The following is a 15189-nucleotide window of genomic DNA, read 5'->3' on the forward strand; positions in this document are numbered from 1 at the left end:
GTAAATTACTTTTATCATCTGTGCCCTTCCTAATCTTCCATTGAACTCTGGGATTTTGCAAACCAATAATTCAGAGTGCCCGACTTAATGGTTTTAAATTTTAGATTATTGCTTTAAAAAAAAAAAAGGAAGAAAGAAAGCAAGATATGCTTTCAGATAATGCATATACTGGCATAAGTGATCAAGAAGAGTAATTAGAAGTGCAGCAAGGCTCTATGTCCATTAAGGGCTGGCTAGCTTATGTACATTCAGTGGGCTCAGTATAATTAACATGGTGGAAGAATGTGTTAAACCACGTTAATGTGCAGTGATGAAACAGAAGTGGTCAGTACAATAATGTCTGAAAATGTGGATATAATCTCACCACAGCCTCATAAAGGTATTTGCCAAACTTGGCACAGTTGTTGAGAATATTTGGTTTCCTTTGGGTTCTAGTCCTTTCCTGATTAAAAATCCTCTCCTTTATTGCCATGCTTGTAGCGCTGCTTTTCTGTCTCATAAAAGTGCTCAACATTTGTTGAATCTCTTATTTGCTGCCACTCCAGTAACTAGAGCATTAAACAGCATATGGTAATTTATTAAGCTTAATATCCTGCAAAATGACTCGTATCTTATCACTTGAGCTCTTCGCCTAGCTTCTTGATTGTGTGTCAGCAGAGAAGCTGAGAGTGTGTGTATGTGTGATACGAACCTCCATGTCGATTAACCAGTGCAAGAGAAGGCAGCTGTGGCAAACTGGAGCTCAGGAACTGGGCAGCTCCCCGAATACCCGCCAGGTTCGTCCCTCAGTCCTGAGCCTACTCAGAAGCTCCATGGTGCCATCAGTAGGTGTTCTGGCTGGTTCAAAACCGCTTCGAGTTTCATTTGCATCAGCTGCAGTCCTGTGGTTGACTACAGATGGGCTATCTCCACAGTGACTGCTTCTCACACAACAGACCCCACCACACACTCTGCTCAGAGCTCCTTGGTGCTGTTTACTGGAAGTGCTCCTTCTGTTAATAAATGAACTTTGATTTTTTTAAGAGGCTGCACTCCTCGTTGCACCGTTTATTATCTATAGTAAATGAACCTCTTGTTGTGGTTGTTGCCAAAAATGTTCTGTGTTTCTTTTTGTAGAAAAAGAGCTTGTTTAGTAACTACATTGAGCAGGAAATGTAATTTCATTTATATCATCTTAATTCAATTCCGACTCTGAAACCAGGGTGAATCTTTTGTTTTACTCTTTCTTGTCATCGCCAGTAATTGCAAGTATTCAGGTATGTTATTAATTGGTGGTAAACCCTGCTGCATTTTAAGTGATTTTACCGGACAGAAATGTACCCAGCTTCTGATTACCAATTGCTTTATCTATTGTAAACCAAGTAAAAAAGGAAATTGTACAGGGGAAGCTGTTCAAATGCAGATTCCTTGAGTGAAGTCAGATGTAATTAGCTTATTCTGGCTGCTAATACTGCTCTGTCTTCAAGGTTTACATATGCTGTAGCTCATTACTCATTATTTGGGTGTAATTCAGGAAGTCAAGAAATGACTTTTATATTTTTAGGGGTTGCTATTAAGCAGTGATTCTAAACACTGGAAAGCATTTTCCTGTGTGTGCAGAGGCTGCACACCAGTGACCCCACTGCCAGGGACACTACAGTTAGTGCTAATTGTGAAACCCTTGCTCTAACTTTCTGTAGCAGAGAGAACGGAGGGAGTGCAGAGACTGACTCTTCCTGCGTGTGGTTCCTCCACGGGAGCAAACATATGTGCAAGAGAATTTATGGGTACCTAAGCTGAAATGATTCAGTAACTAAAGCGATGAGTAGGGCTGTCGTTCCAGATGTTTTGTTAATACTAAACTTTTAATCAATTTTAAAATGATTTACGTGACACGGGTTCTTACTGCAGCATATTTCTTTCCAGAAACGAGTGGGATGTGATACTGCAGTTCTTTTGGAACAGTGTTCACTTCTCTCGGCCATATTTAAATATAAGTATAGATTTTGCTTAATATGTTTGATGTTCTCAGGTTTTCATTTCAAACATTAGCACTTTTCCAAAATAGCAAATGATTTATTTTTTGTTTTCCAACAACTTACATTTTTAGGTTGGCTCAGTTTGAATTCTTTTATAGTTTTGCATGTACAGTGTGACAAGTTCTTAGGATTTTATTGTAATACTGTTTCTGAGGCCTGATTCAGGCTGATTTGTCAGTGTTTGTATATTCACAGATTGGACTATTCCACTCTGAAGCCATAGATTTAATTTTTTTTAAAATCATCTCCTTAGGTAGTTTGGGTATTTCTTTAGGTAATAATTAGGATTTAATAAAAGGGAAAGATTCACTTGCATTGAATCTTGACTTTATGGAATAGAAAGGCATGAATTAGATTTTGAGTCTTAGCTCTTTTCAGAAGAGCCTTGCCAGACTGTCTAGGCAAAATCACTTGCATTTCTGGGGAAATGTTCCTTTTGTTTTCAACTTAGGCTTCATCAAAAGATACAATAGTCTTTAAAGTAATTTGAAAGATTGCGTGTGTGTGTGTGTGTACGTATGCATATTATACACACGTGTATATTTATAGATACGAATATATATGTATGTATATGCAAAGAATGAGCAATATAATCAGAATTTTTACCAATTTATAACTAGAGCTTGCATTTCTATGCAGAGTCACAGAGTCCATTCCCTTAATCATAGACGTTGTCATGAATTTAAATGAGCAAGTATGATTCATGGAGTACAAAATGAAGTAGAAGTTCCAGTAATACATCAATTATTTGATTTTTCAAAACATGTCTTGTTCCTTTAAAGCTTTGGTTTAGTTCTTCATCAATGTAGATTTGACTGAGCTGTCTCAATGGATGAAGCAAGGAATTGACTTTTTGGTACGTTTCACTTGATAATAGGCTGTATGTGGGGTGAAAATACCCAACGGCTTAAATATTTGTTAAGGTAAGAACACTTTGCTTCCAAGTCAAGCAGCATTAAAAGTGTATCTCTGCATGTTGGATTAGTTTGACTGCGATAATGGCTGGAAGTGTTTATTACTCTGTCCTTTTTCATGCCAGTGAAAACTGCAAACTGTGTACAAATATCAGTTGTTTTGCTTCTGAAGTGAAATTTGGTTGCTTGCATACCCACAGCTCTACTGAACATTCAAGGACAAACTTGAAATATAAGTGAAATTTTGAGAAAGAATGGCTGCAAGCACAGGAATTGGAGATACTCCTGCTGATTTGTGGGAGAGATGGGTGGGCTCTTTGTGGCTGTGACCTCAGGCTTACCTAGAAGAGATTTCCTCAGTAGTGCAGCAGTCTTTAATGTTGTACTTCAGCAGTGCTTTAATATTAAATATAGAGAGCAGAATACCATCTGGTTTTAGAAACTTGGTTTACACCCAACTATAGTAGTTCAAGCCAGTGCAGCACCGAGAATAGTTCATGCTAGTTTCCAAATGAAACGCTAAATCAGGGTCATCTTGATTCCAGTAAGATGCATTTAATCTTTTATTGTAAATGTTGTGTAGAAGTTTCAAAACCTAAGAACAAGGTATTCTTGATCTGGGGGGATTATGGTGTTGAGTAACTAAATGGGGCCAATATTGTGAATGGGAAGAATATGATTAATTTTTTTTTAAATGCATTTGTCAGTGAAGAAATGGCAACAGTAAGTCAATAAGCATATGTTAGGATGGGAATGAAACCAAAACTGTCTAATGAAGGATATGAGGAAGCTGCAGTACTGAAGATTGTACAAGACCAGTCAGTGAACTAGTCCCCGGGAGTTGTGGGTTTTTTGGTAGTTTTAAATTTAATAGTCTCATTTACAGATACAAAGGCTTAGGTAAACCAGCTCATGTTTTTTATTCATTATGCATGAATAACAGTGCTTTTTACTTGAATTTTGACTTGTTAAGGGTAGCTAGAATCCAGTTAAACTCTTGTTCATAGATATCAGAATTACATTTCATTACTAGACCATATCATATTAAAAGTGGTAATCACAACAGGTTGTTTTTTTTTCTTCAGAGCCCTTCAGTAAAACTTAGCCCATTGAGCTAAATTTTTCTAAATATTGGATAAAAAAAAGGAAGAAGGTTCCAGTCTTGTAATATGTAAACTTAAACAGTTACATTCTGCCTTTTTATACGAAATGGACAGTTTCAGTCCTCAGATGTTAAAGCAGGAACCTTGTGTTCCATGATAATCTGTAATAATTATTTCTAAAGGCATTTTGGAGGTGTCTCAGGAACACTTTATATCCTGGCAATCATTTTGTGTTTTCACTTCTGTAAATTAATGGATGCCTTAATGAGTCATTGGATGCATCTTATGAAAACATGTGGCTTAATTCAGGAGTGCTTTGAGAAATGCTGTATTAAAACTTTATCTGGAGAAGTATCAAGTCAGTGTGGGGGTGTAAGATAAGAAGCCGTAGGTTACTGAGGAAGCTTTCCTGTGTACAGCTAGGAGATGTTTTTTTTTTTCCAACTTGGTTCTTAGTAATTCAAAATTTCCTGAGTGCTCTTCTCAATAGCAAATGCAATGTTTTTGCGAGTTTAGAGGACTAGTTTTTTTAGAGGACTAAAATACCTGTATGCTGAGCTGTAAATATATATAATCTGCCAAATGCCATATCTTTGCACATGTGATACGATTTGTTGTACTTGCTGTTCTAATTTTGTAGCCCCTTTTTCAGCCCTTGATGGTGACTGCTTTTTCTATATTGATATACAGCTGTTTATTCTTTGTTCAGAATTTCTGTTAACAGCTTCTCTTAGATGCTTTCCTTTGTATACTCACGCACTGTTGGGTAGGCAATGATTTGATTCTTCATTTCTCATCTAATCTAATTTTAACTTTCTTTTCTTCTAATTTTAGTCCTGAAAAGGCTGTGCTGTATAATCAAATAAATCTTTTGCATTTACGGGTTAGATGAGTTAGTATATCCCCAGGAACAAGCATACACAGTGTGCTGAGGTTCAGTACTGAACAGTCTAGGAGGAGAGGCTTTGTAGAGTTTCTTCGTTGTTTTTGCAGAAACGAAGTGCTTTGGTTAACTGATTGTAGCAACCCCTTTATAGACACCGAGGACGTGACTGCAAGCCCAGTTGCTTGCAGTTAACCATGAGTTTCATTTTCACTTTGTGCTGATTTGGCACTTCAAAAGTATAAAAGAAACTATGCTAGATAGCCATCTGTAAATAAAAAAATGCTTGAAGGTTTTTCATAGTTCTGCCCTGAAACTTCCATTGTTTGGTTTTTTTTTTTTTTAAACCTAATACTTTAAAACTTCGGAACAGATTTAGCATTCTAATCATAGAGCTGCTGATTGAAAATGTCAGGGTTTTGCCTACATGTTATCAAACTGTTTATATTCTCTTTATGACTGATAAACTCTGGATTTCCTAATGTGTGTCCAAGTTTACCAGAATGCTAATATAACCTTAAAATAATATATTGATCTGCCCTGTCAATGCATGTTGTTCTATTTAAAAGAATTTGCTGTATAGAGCTTTTGGGAGAGTATTTTCTGTGACCTGAAAGCTATGAGAGCCGTAGGCTGGCCCTTCTGTCACCTGTGTCTCACATATGTTTGTGTGATGAACTTGTCTTGCTTTCCAAGGTACTCTGCTGCTGCTAAAAACAAAATCTTACCACTTACAACACTTGGGCTTTAGCTTGGTGATATCTTTAGATTTTATGGGCAAAAACAGGTTGGAAAAGGCAACCTCCACCTGAAGAGGTGGTAGCAGATTTCTTCCTTTTCTTTTTTTTTCAATTTTTTTCCCGTAAAGTTTGCCTGGCACATTTTAGGAAGGCTGAAGGGCTCCTTGAAATGGAGTAGGCAGGTATAATGGAAGGGAGCCCAAAGGAACTCACTGCTCCAGAAATACTTTAGGGATCATTGATCTGGCCTGTTTTCTTCTTTTAAGACATTTGTGAACGGTGGCACTGACCTTTCGCTGTGAATCCTGAAGGACAGCTGAGTTTTGCCAGCTATTCTTGTGATACTGGCTGTGGTGTCCTAGTAGAGAAGCCAGCGGTACATCGGATGATCCTGAGCTGCTCATTCCAAATGTTGTTTTGCTCAGAGAGAAACTTGAAATAAAGTGTGTCAAATGGTCTTTGTTATAAAAACGTCAGGAATGCCAGTTCTGTGTTTAATAAGTGTACAAATTTGTGTGTGTAACTTTTGGTACCAGATTTACCTGGAGAGATACATTCATGTGGTTAAAGGTGCTTTTTTTTTATCACCTTCCAGTACTAAAATGCCAGGTCAACCTAAGTCTTTAGTACTAGTATCTGGACAACTGATGTTTCAACATTTTAGCTGCTACAGAGAGATAAGCCCAAAACCTTGAAACCCAGGTGAATTCAGTACAGAACAGCGCTTGAGGACCTGATGTATTGAGCAAGTGCATTCAGACAGTTTAGTAGTAAATACTAAGGCTTTATGTAAAATGCAGTGTCCAGTTTATACTGCAGAGCTTGAGAATAATGTTAGGCTTGGACTGTGTGTTTTGGTGCTTTGTACCTGTCTCTCCTTAGAAATAATGCTCTCGTTGGCTGTGATTTTTGAATCGTGTTTGCATACACTGAGTGTGAGCAAGCATAAAATGCTCTTGAAAATTTGGCTGTCTGTATTGGATAAAAAGCATTTTGCATTTTCCTATCAGTTTGTTCTCTTCTGAAATTACAGCTTTAGTTCCCTTTTCTCATATTTATATCTGTTGTATTGTGTTGTTCCACTTAACTTTTATTCTTCTAGAATGTTCTCCCTCCATATTTAAGGCTGACAAACTTGTCCAAGAACTTGTTTTAATCATTCTTATTCATGTAGATACAGTCAACAGCGATATAGGTGACATTTTCTGAGTTATTATGCAGCCATGTTGTATTTATGTCCTACTTCGTTTTATTTTTGAAATGCATGCCAGCCAAGGAGAGCAATATTTGTCATACTGTTCCTTCTTAAGCACTGTATCTCAAGAGCCTAAACTTTTATGTACTGTTTCTCTAGATGTGAGTCTGTGCAGTTTGTTGAAGTAGCTACAAGAAATACTACCTGGGGCTAGAAGTAGTAGCCTACCCTTTCATTTTCCTATAACTCTTTGTTTTACGAGCTGAAGAGAAACTTAAGGTAGAGAAAAATATTTGTCAGCTGAGTAGTTCTTTAAATCTTCGTGTAAATGTCTTATTTTTAAGAGCACAGTTGCTTTTTTCCAACTTGCAGAATGTATTAAATTTGAAATGGGAAATTGTTTTATATTCACCTGTATTGTGTTCTTATATTTGGATAAAGTACCTACAGCTGGACCATGTATTAGTAAAGAAATGGAGTATGAAAACTTACATACCCATGGATGATATTCTTAATTAAGACTAAAGCTCAAAAATGTATTTTATCTGTGCTGTTGTGGTGGAAGCATCATTTGATATGATTTCATTATACACCAGCTCCCTCAATTCCAGCTTATGGAAAACAGTCAGATCGGGCTTGCTGGGAAGAGGCGTTAACGCAGGAGAATCCAGGCTTTGCCCACTTATCTGGAGTCAGGCGACAGTATTAATCTTGAGTCAAAGCAAGTAGATCCCAACTCTTCATTGTGCTTAAATGTCTTCAGAGACCTGGTGACTCTTTGTCCCAGCCTGATTGTCCAGAAACCTTCTGTGTGAAGCTCCATGGGCTGTGTCAGGTCTCAAACTGCACTCAACCAGCATGTTCGCTTTGCAAATTGATTTTTAATTGTGAGTCAGCTCTTATTTGCTTCATACTTCTGTAACCATCGTATCCGGATGGCAGAGAAGAAATTTCATACGCTCTCTAGAGTAAAAGTAAGTATGAGGCTTCTGTGAGGAAGCAAACTCCTAAATTTAAAACTTATGCCAAAAGATACTTTTAGGTTTGCTTGTAATGTAGTACCATTTTTTGTTGGGGCTGGGAGAGATATGCCAAAATCCTGCCTGTTTCAAGAAATTGCAGTGTTTTCAGTTGTTAATGGCTTAGAGAAAAAGAGAAATCATTTAAGTGTACAGGATAGAGATTAATGGAAAAAAAGTGATTTCATTCATGTTACTTCACCTCATTCATTGTTCTCTAAAGAAGCGTTGCCTGCTTGCTTTCCTCTTGTTTTAGCTGTAGATTATTCTTAGCACCAACACTTGATCCACTCTTTTTCTTTCTCCAGCATCGCCATGGCAACTAAAGAAAATATGACTTCTCAGAGAGGGATGTTGAAGTCGATACAAAGCAAGATGAATACCTTGGCTAGTATCCTTTCCTAAAAATTTGTGCTGCCAGTGCATAACAAGAGGTATAGTACAATTTTTCACTCTGTCACTTGGGGATCGGAATGCTTTGCGATGTCGGTGGCTGCGTGACCTGTACTGGTATTGTCATTAGTGACAAACAGACCATTTTTTTTACCAGTCTCACTTGATAATCTCACTGATGCATCTTAATGATGAATGTGGTGAATAAGTTGTTTTTACTCAAATTTGAACTGCATATAAATCAATGTAGTTTAACTTTCAGGTAAGAGATCTGCAATAGGATTTTACGGCCTTCACTGCTACATGATTTTGTAGAAGCATAATTTCATTTTACTTCTTGCTTTCAAGACCGTCTAGAGCTGAAGCTTGGCATACATTGCTGCTTGTTATGGTTTACAGCTAAGAGTATTAATGACCTGAGTGTCCTCTTGTCTGTCACAGTTTTGAGGATGTTATGATTTTGGCTTGTTGGTTTCTCTTCATATTCTGTGCTCGTGGCTAAAGAATGTGCCAGATTGTCAAGTTGTGCATGTTTGTTGTTTTCCCACTATTCCTTCCTTTCTGTCATAAGGGCCCAAAGAACAACATTAGCATCATTTGATTAGACGGATTACATCCTGAAGAGATGTATCTTGGTAACCCATAAATTTCATTACAGTTCTTAGCAACTGACAAGAACAAAAAAAAAAATCCAATAAGCTTTGGCCTTAAAAGATTCTTGGTTCCAAAGACATGAAGCTCTGAAACTTATTATCTTGTTGGCAATTGTATTTTGTACATTAAAAGATAGATTTACATCTTTATGATATTACAGTAGGAGGAGTTCTTCCTTATGTGCTGTACTTGAACAGTGTGTAGTCATGCAACATGCATGATTTTCTCAGCCTTTGGTTGTTCCCTTCACCAGTAACAGAATTCCATTAAATAAATTCCACAGATGTTTTATGTAACTACCCCATTTATTTTTTTTTAAATTCTCATTTAAATACAATTATTAAAAGTAACTAAGCCTCATGTATTGGAGAATAAAGTATATCAAATGCTGCTAATTTAGGTGATAAGGTGATGATTTCTGTGTAAATGTGAACTCTAAGCTGTTCTGCTCTCTCTTTTCTCTGATTGTCTGTTATTAGTGAGGTACAGTTGTAATCCTGCTAACTATCCATCAGGGTCTTTTTACTGAATCTGCTTTCTCCAGCTTGAGAGTAGGTCTGCATTTCTTGCAGTGATGACATTTCCACATACAGACTTTGGGGCATGTTAGTGAAAATACTGTTTGCTGATATGACCTTGACTCAGACTCCTTCAAGATCGGTTTCCAGCAGTGAACAGCCTGATTCAAAGGATCAACCTTCGGAAACGACGAGATTCCCTCATCTTGGGTGGCATTATTGGCATCTGTACCATCTTACTGCTGCTATATGCTTTTCATTGATGGATGTTCCCCCCTGGACTCTGCTAAACTCATCACCACCATCCCTCCCCCCCCAGGCAAGGAAAAGGGAGTGGGGGAAGTGACAGACTTCCGACAGCCTGCTCATCATGGCTGGGAGTATCAGCATGATGTCTAGAGCTTATGATGGTAGACTGCGACACTGGGTTTGGGTTGAAGCTGCAGTGTTTCTCCTTCCCTGCCATACATCTTCCTTTGGTTAAATTTTGTGGGATTTGTTTGTCTTTAATTCCCTTTCTCACTGCAAAGGTAAGTAAATATGGGACACTAACCAGGACTGATAGAACAGCTGCTGTGCTCAGCGGTGCTGGGGAGGTCTGTTGTTGGCTGGTAAGTGGAAAAAGATTGTTACGCTTGCCTGGGGTGGAAACTCAGCAGGAAGCCAGTTTCCCCTGTAGGCCAAGCATAGTACTGAACACTTTTGCCCTGTGAGAATATTGCAGCTTTAAGCCATCAGGTTGCTTTACTACTAAATACATGTTCTGTAATTCTTTTTAACTCATGGTTGAGATACTAGTTATTTCTGCATAACTTGTGCTGTGAAAACTGTACTTCACACAAATTCCTCAAAGTTTAAAAAAAAAAAAAAAAGTTGTTCAAATCACTTTTTGCACAGAATACGAATAAACTACCCTCTGAGGAAGATTTGTAAGGTTTCTTGTGGCTTTAAAGGGACTAACAAGTCCCCCTTTGTAAAAAGGGAGCACAGTGTCCTAGCAGCTGTTTACTATAGTGTTCAGTCATCTGAGAAGTGACCAAACATGAGTTCACCTAAAAGTAGTCTTTTGGGTGTAAATACTTTGATTTTGGCTGGCATCATCTTTATAAAGACATGATAAGCAGTTTGAAAAGTCTATATTGTAATTTAGATAAAATTATTCTAATAGCATTAATATTTTTACACTGTAAGTAGGATATAATCTAAACTGTCAATTGGAAATGAAAATTATGACGGTCATACCTGAGGCAAATGTATCTGCGTGCATAATTTTTGGACATAACTCCTCATAGTAAAGGGTTGAATATATGAATAGTGAAACAAGTATTATTTACCATTATCTGGGGGGAAATTTTTTTTTTTTGTCCAGACATGCAACAAGAATCCTGTTGTGTTTGCGTCTCTAAACAAAGCTGATGTCAGGAATGGCTTTGATATTGCAGATTCACAAATTACAGATTTTTCTGCTCTTTCAACAGCTCTTTTCCATCTGGCATATCATAACCCAATAAATTCAAACTGAGGCACTGAAATACCTTCCTAAGAACTTGATTAACTCTTTTCTCGATCAATTTACAGTGCTTCTAACAGATTTCTAGTATGCCATTACCCACAAATGTCAGATAGTCTCCAGGTTCTCTTCTGGAACAACGTCTAGTGGGACAGCCACAATTTTTTACTGCTTTTTATAGTGTCTGTGAAGTACCTGTTGGAGGGAGTAGAGACTTGTGCCTGTGTAGTGTGCAGAACCACACTGTTGCGCCTAAAATGTTTGTGTGAATTTGAAGGCTTATTTGCAGACTAACAACTTTGTGCTAAAAAGTCAGCAAAGGCTTCTAATCAGTCGTCTTGTTGGGATTAGAAAGCATCTGAAATTAATACGTGTAAAACTGTGGGGCTTGTTTTTTAAATAAAGGGTGATTATTTGGTTGATTTGGGAATGTTCCTGGTTTGAAATGAAGTGTTCATTAAAGGGGTTTATGAAAAACCTTGATGGATAAAGGAGGTTTATTAATGAATCTGTGTGTTGGGAGATCAAAACTCTTCTCCCCAGTGCTTTTTCTTTGATTCCACCACCACCCTAAGGGACCCTGATCAGCAGTCGTGCTTCTGTTTAGGATTTGTGGGATTTGGTTGCTATATAGTTGGCAATATGAGATCTGCAGTACCGTAAATAAATTCTCTTATTTAATCTTATAACCAGTCTTTTTACTGGACTTAATTGATTATTTGGTGCATATATTTAATCTTATTGTGTGAAAAAGCTGCTATGGAAAATATGTAGATTATAATAAATATGTAAACATAATTGATTTTTCATGTTATGAAAATGTTATGGAGGAACTGATATATTTTAGTATAAAATAACGGAAATATGCTGAACGCTCTCTGATAAAGCTTTACTGGAAATGGTTTCAGTGTTGGCAACCCCTCCGTGGTTTTTATTTGTGTTGGTTTTGAGACTAAGTTTTGTGCTGGAAAATACATTTAATTAACCTGTAGTCTTGCCTTCATCATCTTCTTGTAGTCCTGCAGCAATGTGAGCAGGCGTTCTGCTTTGCTCTCTGAAGTGGTGTGCTTGCATATAGCCAGGGGAAAGACCTGCAGATTCTCCTGAAAGTCTCTAATAACATGGACCTGCAGTTAGAGCAATGGTCTCTAAAATGAAAACAGTGAATTGTAGTATTTAATCTCAAATCTCAAAATATAGGTTTGTATGTCTCCTGTTGCTAAATTCTCTAAGTTTTCCGTTCTGTGTAGTTCCTCTTGCTCTAAGAAGAAAAATGTGGTTAAAGAATTCTCATTTCTGCAATTCCTGGCAAAGTTGCAGTTTCATAACTCAACCAAATAGAATTGTGCGAAGAAAATTACTGCCAAGCCATAGAAATGAAGCAAGTAAATCCATAATATTTCTACAGGGCACGTTACCACACACACACTTTTTAAATTTCTGCTTTATTCTTGCTAGTACACAAGAAAGCATCTATTTTAAACCTGTCCAGCAGCCCCTTAGCTAGGCATTAGAACATAAGGGATCCTACTGATAACTTTCGATGCCGCGCTTCACGCGGACTCAAATGTTTTTATCTTTGTTCTTTAGACAACTTTTGTGCACGTTTATCTGATCTTTCAGCACTGGTTGCTAGAGCAGAGGAATGACATTGGGGCAGCACCCAGCATTGCGTGTTGAGTCAATAGTGAGCGTTGGTGTGGTTGGAGCCCAGACCACAGCCCTAACTTACCCCCAGCCCTGCACGCGAGCGTGCCTGAGCACGGGTGGAGGCAGGGTTTTGCTATCCTGTATGTCTCTGGGACCAAGCAGTGTGGTGCTTCTGGTAATATGAGAGTTTGCTTTTCCTGGGAAGGCACATTTTTTTCTTAACCAATATTGATTTCAGGAGCTCTTGCAGGTATAAATTCCTGCTGGATTCATTACACTGTATAATCAACTGGAATTTTTTATTTGTAGTTTTAGACGGTTTTAAGATTGAGAAGAAAGAGTCAGTTCCTCCCTGGATGTTGAAAACGGAAGAGCAAAAGTAGATTTTTAGGTGATGTGAAAGTTTCGGTTAAATTGTTGACAGACAGCTTGTCCTCCAGGGCTGCCTCCTATGAGGAGCTGTGCTCCTGAAGCTCCCCAGAACTGCCACACAGGGAGCAAAGTCTGGTCCACCACTTCTGATTGTTTAACTCGCTTAGCTGGGACTATTTTAACTCTCTAAGCGTAGCAGCTTTTTTCCTTTTCCTATTTTTACTTTTTTTCCCCAAAGCTTTCAGTTGATACAGGAAGGAGAGTTAACAGCTGTATCACTTCAGAAGGAGGAAATAATTCCAAAACTCCTTATAACAGTGTCAGATTATGAAATCCTTCAGAGCAGTGGTCCTGTTGAGCAATGTGCAGTGCAGGAGGCTACGAGGAAAGACATACTGAGACAAAACTGAGCCAGGTGACATCTGCAAGTCCTCTTGGTGCCCTGTATCTCTCCTGTCAACAAAACCAGTGGTGATGCTTTCAGTTCTGAATACGTAAGAGGCTGTTGGTCTGTCTACTACTGAGGGAGGAAAGCAGTTTAAATAAACACCCAAGACAAAAAAACAAAACCCTTTCTCACAAAATGTCCCAGTCCAGACCCTTGTAAATGAGTTTCTGATTGCACTTTCTGATTTTTTGCTTTTCATATAGCTTCTTGAAACTTATTTTATTGTAACTGTAATTATTTTTGTTCTCACCTATTGTGCATTCTCTGTATGTATTAAAAAAAGCTTTGATATGTAATTTAATAATAAATTAGAATTCTAAGCAAGGCGCTTGGTTCTTTCCCCATGGCAGCGTTTGCCTACCTAGACTTCAGGGAAGATGTAGCGAAGATTGATATCTCCAGTTTGGGACTGTCACTGAACATACGAATTAGCATGTTCTCTATTTTTGTACCAAATATCAGATGTGATGGAGCATTTCCTGACCCAAAGTGCTTGGTTTGATGGGATGTGTTCCTCCTGCCTGCGTGTGCAGACCTGGACTCCCCTTCTCCCCTTCTGTTTCAAGCATCTGCTTTGGAAGGGTCTGAATATAGTTATGACTTTTTTCTGGCTGTTCTTTGACAGATGGAACAAGGATGGTTTTCTTTAGAGGTAAGCTTTAAAAAGTTTTCTATGTATCTGTAGTATAAAACATTTAATTCCCAAATGCACACCAAAACTGATGCGTCAACTGACGTTGGCTTGAAGAGCCTTCTCAGCATAAGGTGCCTCCCCCCATTTTTAATACACTTCTCAGTAGTTTGGTAGCTTTTTTTTTTTTTTCCCCCTTCTCCAATCACAACACAAACACCAAAAATAAGCTGATACTTTGAACATGGTATAGACAATTGTAAAAACTCTCTCCGTGAAGTTCTGTCGTATCCTGTAGCTTTCTAGCACTGTTGTGGTCTGGACCAACTCTGTTCTCAGGTGTTCAAACCGGGCACCGTCGTGCCCAAAGGACCCATCTGTATCTGGTGGTTTTGCAATTGGTGCTAAATCTTTCAATGCCACTCAAATTTATTTTCTCAAAGAAGAAAATCTGCCTGGCAGTGTGATACCTGTATTTGCATAAGGCTCAGAGTGGAGAGAGGTAGTTCTTTTCATTCTAGAGCCATCATGCTGTGCCTGTAATGCTGCTTTAAAGTAGAGATAGATTTCTGTATCCTTAATGTGCCTACTAAATATTCCGGAATGACCATATGCTTTCTCAAGGGAAAAGATTGACTGTATGTTTCACGTTGGAGAAGAAACTTCAAAACCTGTTTCGAAAATGGAAAGGCAATTCTCATTTCAGATAGTGGGAAGTGCAGTTAGTTTTTCCAGTTTGCGGCGCTGGTAATAAGTGGTGCATAAAATTCCATCTTTGTTTGGATTAGAAAATAAATTATTAATGGAGCTGAATCCTTTTTTCCAACTCCCTGTACAGTCAATAATTTATAGTGGCACAGGCGTAAGATACGTATTTTTAACCATCCGCCTCCCAGAATACTGTTGTTCATATTGAAAACTGCTGTCCTTCCTAACGAGCTCAGGCGCAGTGGGTGTTCGTGCATTATGGATGAGCCGTGCTCTGCTCCTCCAGCCCTCGTGCAATTCCATGAGCAGATTTCCTGCTGAAAGGGAGCCGAGCGCTCCATTAGAAATTCATAGAGAGAGACAGGAGTGTCTTTGTTTTATGCGTTTCACTGAACGTGGGAGATGCGCTGCTGTGTGGACTTGATTTTTGAAT

General features: G+C 38.2%; 1 protein-coding gene across 5 annotated transcripts in view; it reads left to right on the forward strand.

Moving 5' to 3' along the window:
• GOSR1 (golgi SNAP receptor complex member 1) overlaps positions 1-14069 on the forward strand; it is a 33542-nt gene extending 19473 nt beyond the window's left edge. For 3 of the 5 annotated variants that reach the window (XM_074890477.1, XM_074890479.1, XM_074890478.1), the window contains 2 exons: positions 8181-8263; positions 9576-13741. In XM_074890477.1, the coding sequence (XP_074746578.1) occupies positions 8181-8263; positions 9576-9700 (208 nt within the window). In that variant the 3' untranslated portion in view covers positions 9701-13741. Of the gene's footprint in view, positions 1-1905; positions 7828-8180; positions 8307-9575; positions 13742-13879 lie in introns of those variants that run through there. The other 2 variants (XR_012631710.1, XM_074890480.1) reach the window with 2 other exon arrangements.
• Positions 14070-15189: the final 1120 nt, after the last annotated feature.

Source organism: Strix uralensis, chromosome 20, assembly GCF_047716275.1.
Source record: "Strix uralensis isolate ZFMK-TIS-50842 chromosome 20, bStrUra1, whole genome shotgun sequence".
NCBI lineage: Eukaryota > Metazoa > Chordata > Aves > Strigiformes > Strigidae > Strix > Strix uralensis.